At 52.2% G+C, this 5,716-nt stretch overlaps 1 protein-coding gene across 1 annotated transcript in view; it reads left to right on the top strand.

Annotated features, from left to right (window-relative positions):
• Positions 1-4,394, top strand: part of GNAO1 (G protein subunit alpha o1) — a 142,262-nt gene extending 137,868 nt beyond the window's left edge. Inside the window, exons 7-8 of the mRNA XM_059857188.1 lie at positions 767-920; positions 2,659-4,394. Of these exons, the coding sequence (XP_059713171.1) occupies positions 767-920; positions 2,659-2,846 (342 nt within the window). The 3' untranslated portion in view covers positions 2,847-4,394. The remainder of the gene's footprint in view (positions 1-766; positions 921-2,658) is intronic.
• The last annotated feature ends 1,322 nt before the right edge of the window (positions 4,395-5,716 follow it).

The following is a 5,716-nucleotide window of genomic DNA, read 5'->3' on the forward strand; positions in this document are numbered from 1 at the left end:
CTTATGCTCCTACCAAAGCTTTTCCAAGCTTAAACTCCCCCTGGAGCCGCGTGCAAGCCCAGAACTCTCAGCAGAGCTGGGAAGTGGGCTGGCAGAGGCACCTGTACTGGTTACCACCATGCAGGTTACCTCCTTGGGCCACCTGGCCACCACGGGTGTCTTCAAAGCTGAGCTGAAGATTTTTCCAGGGACAGGACCTGTCCCAGCCTCTGGGCAATACCTTGGCACTGGTCTCGCTGCAGTGACACCACTCAGGGCCAAGTACCCTTCCAGGCAGGTCCATAGGGCCACCCTGGGATGGCCAAAGCCCCTTCCATCCCATTCTCCATGCCAAGAGTGCCCAAGCTGCTGGCTGATGTTGTCTGTCCATCCTTTATTTGGGCTCTCCAAAGGATGCTTCAGGGGCACCCAGACCCTGAAGAGAGACAGGGCTCCTTCCCTACTCCTTCGGTGAGGCAGGGGAGGAGCAAATGACTTTTTCCCCCACTCTTCCTTGAGGTTTCAAGTGTCTGTCCTGCTAGAGTGGCCCCACAGGGCTGTGGGGGAGGATCAGCTGCAGCCCCACACCTGCCCAGGCCTCCAGCCCAAGAGGAGCACAATACCCCATTTCCTCCACCTTTGTAACCAGCTCAAATTTACCACTGTCTTATTATAGAGATTTTTTTTTGCTTTCTAACCGTTTCAATTCACAAAAATGTTCTCCTTTCCTCTAACTCTGTCTTTGCCTTCCTCTCTCCCTTCTCTCCCTCTGTGCTCCCCTTTGCAGAACCGCATGCACGAATCTCTCATGCTCTTCGACTCCATCTGTAACAACAAATTCTTCATCGATACCTCCATCATTCTCTTCCTCAACAAGAAAGACCTATTTGCTGAGAAGATCAAGAAGTCACCTCTGACCATCTGCTTCCCTGAGTACACAGGTAGGTCCTGGGGCTGACACAGCACAGCTGCTGTGACACCCACCCTGCGCCACCGAGGCCGGGGGGACAGAGGGGACAGGGCACCTTTGGGGGTGCAGAAGCACTGCAAAAGCACCTTCAGGAGCTGTGATGCAGCTCCAGCACCCCACTCGTGGGCTGGGGCTGTGTCCTGGGTGGGGCAGTTCTTGTGGCAAAGGTGCCCAAGCAGCTGGAGGGACAGAGAGGGGGTCACAACAAATGGAGAGAAGACAAAACGAGCCTGGGCACAGGGAGCTGTGGAAAGAAGAAGACTGGGCAGGAGATGACTGGCCACCACTGGAGCCATCCTCTTTGCTGGGGGCTCCTGGGAAGACCCTGTGAGAGGAGGAGCTAAGACTCATGGTCCTCCAGACTGCATCCTCCCAGGAATGCCTTCAAGCTGGGTGTGGCTGGGGGAAGAAAGAGCCCCTTTACAGCAGGAATCTGTGGAACCACAAGAGAATCATCCATTTTGTAGTGAAACCAACATGGCCTGGGGAAGAGGATAAATAACCAAGAAGATGAGCAAGAACAGATCCTTTAGAATTCTCTAAGGGAAAGAAAAAAGCTGGTTTAAATTCAGACGAGCATCCCCTGCAGATACTAAGATGTCTCTGAACTGTTCCACGCAGAGCACATCCATCCTGGATGCCAAACCCGGGGGACAAGGAAGTCCCCCAGCAAGATGGCACCCATTGCCCTACAGCATAAGCACACCAGCATTGCCACCAGAGGCATTCAGGCTTCTCCATCCCAAAGGCACCAGCGCTTTCCTCACAGCCACCTGGCAGAACAATCCAGACCGTCCCACGTGCAGCTGTGTGGCACAGCCTGGCAACCCCATGGAGGGGGACAGCCCGGTGGCACCGGCCCAGCCTCCCTCTCCTTCGGCCACGCACTGCATCAGGAACGAGGGGAACCAGCGAGCTGGGAAAGGAAAATAAATCTCCAGATAATAGCAGCTCTTGCAAAGGCGATTTGAAGGGCGTAACTCAGCTTTGTGGCTTCCCGCGAGGGGCCAGCGCAGCCTCTCCCGCTGCCCTAAGCAGCTTAAGGCAATAATGCACATTTTTCGGCTCAAACATCTGGCGCCTCTCCAGCCCACCTTCCTAAAGCAAACCTCCCGGCCACGGAGCCAGCAGGCAGCACGTGTGTCCCCACACTCCTGGGCCACCACCACCACCCCAGCGCGGGGGTGAGGCCCCCAGCCAGCCCAGGCGGGCACGCAGGGGCTCAGCCCCGCCGAGGGGTACAGCTGGTGTCCAGGGGTGATGTTGCGGTGGCACCAGCTGTCCCGGCCATCCCTCCCCCTGCCTGGCCGAGGGGCCACCGGGCCATTCCCCCCCCGGCCAGGAGCACTTTGGGGTGCCCTTGCACGGGGACATCCCTCGGGCCCAGCCCGGCTGGGGACCCTGCCCTTCCCGGGGGGAAAGGGGGAGAGGGCGGAGCAGCAGCACCTGGGGAAGGAGGAGCCCTCAGCAGGGCTTGGGTGCGATGCGTTTTCAGGGAAAACGGGGCAGAGTCGGGGCAGAAGGGTAATGGGGGTGGGAAGGAGGGAGATGGGAGGAAAAGGAACCCTGCTAGGGGGCGAAGGGGAGGGTGGGCTAAAATGAACAGTTGTGCCAGTTTCTGTTGCAATGAAAGCGCCTCGCGAGCAGCGTGGGGCCGGGTGTGTGTGGGGAGGGAGGCGGCCTCAGCCCTGACCCCGCTCTGCCCGCAGGTCCCAACACCTACGAGGATGCGGCCGCCTACATCCAAGCACAATTCGAGAGCAAAAACCGCTCCCCCAACAAGGAGATTTACTGCCACATGACGTGTGCCACAGACACGAACAACATCCAGGTGGTTTTTGACGCCGTCACCGACATCATCATTGCCAACAACCTGCGGGGCTGCGGCTTGTACTGACCCCGCGCGGCGCTCAGCGACTGCTTGGGTGGCGATCCCGGCGCCAGGAGAGAAAAGAAACATAAAAATAACGGGAAAAAAAAAAAAAAAACAACCCCAAAGCAACCACACACAGACACACAGACACACACAAGCGCGGGGAAAAAAAGGAAAAAAAAAAAAAAAGAAACGAAAAAAGCAGATTGAAGGAGAGAAAAAAAAAAAGTCATCATAATCATGCGAGTTGGTAAATAAAAAGGCATAAGGAAAATTATATATATACGTATATATATATATAAAAGAAATCCACACCCACCTTTTTAGTTTGTTTTTTTGAGCCGCCTTGTCCCGTCAGGCTCCCCCCTGCGGGCCGCAGTGTCCCAGCCTGGGGCGCCGCGGGCCGGGGGCTCTGCCCGGCCCCACCACCCCGACAGCTGCCCCGTACCAGGCGGGGAAAGGGGGAAAGGGCAGCGCCCGGGCTCACTCCGGTTCTCCTCCCAGCAGTTATTTGACCATGGGCTGCTATTTTTTAATTATCATTATTATAATTCATTACTGTGGGTTGGTATTTTAAAATTATTATTATTATTTAAATTTTTTTTTCCCCAGCATGGGCAAGGCCCCCCTGCCAACTTCAGAAACAAAAAGATTTTTCTTTTCTTTTTCTTTTTTTTTTTCTTTTTTTTTTTTTTTTTTTTTTAATAAGGAGGGAAAAAATTGGAAACTGCCCCAGCCACGTGTCATGGCAAAAAGGGAAACAACAAGCAGATCTTCTCCCATTTCCCACCCTGACTGTTCGGGGGGAAGGCTGCAGTGGGGCGTTCTCCTCCTGCTCCCTTCCCAGGGTTTCAGGGGGGTTTCGGTCGGATTTTTTGAATTCCCATCCCAGTTCAGGCCAAAGCCCTCACCAGCCGGAGCCAACTGGTTTTTCCCATTTTTTCCCTCCTGGTTTAACAGCTCCCTGCTCCCGGTCACTGCTCACTCTCCAGGTCTGTATCCAAAAGCACAGCTCGGTCCTCCCAACCACAGTCCCCCTCATCCCTCCTTCAGGGCCGACCAGGGACGTCAGGGAGGCCTATACAAATATATATATTTTTTGTTTTATTTTATTTTTTGTTTAGAGTATTTTTTTGTTTTCGTTTTGTTATTATTTTTAACTCTTTCCAGTGAATGCTTTTTTGTGCTGCTTTTCTCTCCCCCTCTCCTGCCCCAGTCTTCTCTCCCTTTTAGTGAATGGTGTTTTCTCTCTCATGTGGGGATGTTTGTGCTGCAAAATAAGAAAAAAGGGAAAAAAAAAAGAAAAAAAAACTTAAAAAAGCAAACTTAAAAAAAAGCAAGAATGAAAATAATTTAAAAATTTTAAAAAACACACACAAAACCACAAAAAAATAATTTAAAAAAATAATAAAAAACCAAGAAAAATCGAATGTAGTGTTTACATTGAAGCCACTGTTTTCATGACCAATCCCTTGTCATTTCTACTTTGATTAGTAACCAGACGTCTTCACAGTTTCACTTTTACGAGTTACCTTTGCTGAAGAAGAGCAGTCACACCTGTTTAAAAGAAAATGAGTAAATAAAGAGGAAACTTAAAAAAAGATATTATATATATATATATATAAAAAGCGCCAGGTCTTTCTAAGCCTTTCTATTACCAATCAGTGAGGTTTCTGTGATATATTACACACTGCCAATCTCTTTCTCTGACTAATGGAAAAATTCATGTGTAGCTCAATAAAGAGAATGTTTGTCTGTACCCCGGGCTCTCCCTCCTGCGCCTCCGCCTCCTTCTTTCCCCCACGCCTGCCTGCCTCCTTCCAAAGAGAGGAAGAAAAAAATACCAAAAATCGTATTCTGGGGGGGATTTGCTGCTGGTAGCAGAGGGAGAGGGGAACTACAGATTGGTGTAACTATAGAATGGGTGTAAATCTTAAGAAAGACGTGTGGAAGCTCTCTGGTGCTTCCAAAGCAACAGTCCCCCCAAAAGATCCCCCCAGGCAAGAAAATATTTTTATTTGTTTAGGGAATACAAAGCTAATCACCAGGGTGAGTCCTTCATTTATGGCAACATCACTAATCACACAATATTCAAGTTTTTCCCCCTGAAAATAGAAGGTTTTCCAAGAAAGTTGATTTTTTCTCCCTGCTGCTCAGGGAGATTCAGGGTTTGTTTGGATTTTTGGGGGGTTGGGTTTTTTTCCCAGTTTGGGTTTTTCCTGCACTCTCCTTCATCCCACGTCCCCAGCTGCTGTGCCTGCCAGCACTTCACCGTGACCACAGGTGGGACTCCTAAAGAGCCCCTGGCCCCTGGGCACAGCGCTGGCACTGCCTGGCACAGGGCTGGCTCTGGGCACCATACCTGACTTCCCCTCCCCTACCACAGGAATGCTTCCAAACCCCACGGGACCACCCCGGGATGGAGCCACTGGCAAGGAGACCCAGGCATCCAGGGCCCCCCGTGCCACCCCGGCTGTCCCCTGCCCAGCGCCGGGGAGGGAGGGAGGGACGCTTGGCAGGGAGCAGCAGCAGCTCCTGACCAACACGGCTTTTCCTGGGCTCCTCTGTTTACAGCCACCAGAAGCGTATGCTGGCACTGGGAAAGTCGATCAGGCCTCTCCTCAGATGACCTCCCTTTCCAGGGAGGCAGAGCCAGCCAAGAGGCCAGCACTGGTCCTGTTCTCCTGTGCACAAACCAGCCTTTCATGGCTCAAGTAGGTCACTCTGCAGCGCTGCCGCAGGCAAAGGTGCCATCCAGCGGCTGGCCAGGGTCCACTCCTCAGGGAGCTGCCGGGAAAAGTCAGGAGAGCAACAGAAGTCCGGAAAGAACAGCACGAGTCTCTGAAACACCATGAGAAAACATGAGAAACCACACTACAGAAATTTACAAACAA

This window comes from Haemorhous mexicanus, chromosome 12 (assembly GCF_027477595.1).
Source record: "Haemorhous mexicanus isolate bHaeMex1 chromosome 12, bHaeMex1.pri, whole genome shotgun sequence".
Taxonomy (NCBI): domain Eukaryota; kingdom Metazoa; phylum Chordata; class Aves; order Passeriformes; family Fringillidae; genus Haemorhous; species Haemorhous mexicanus.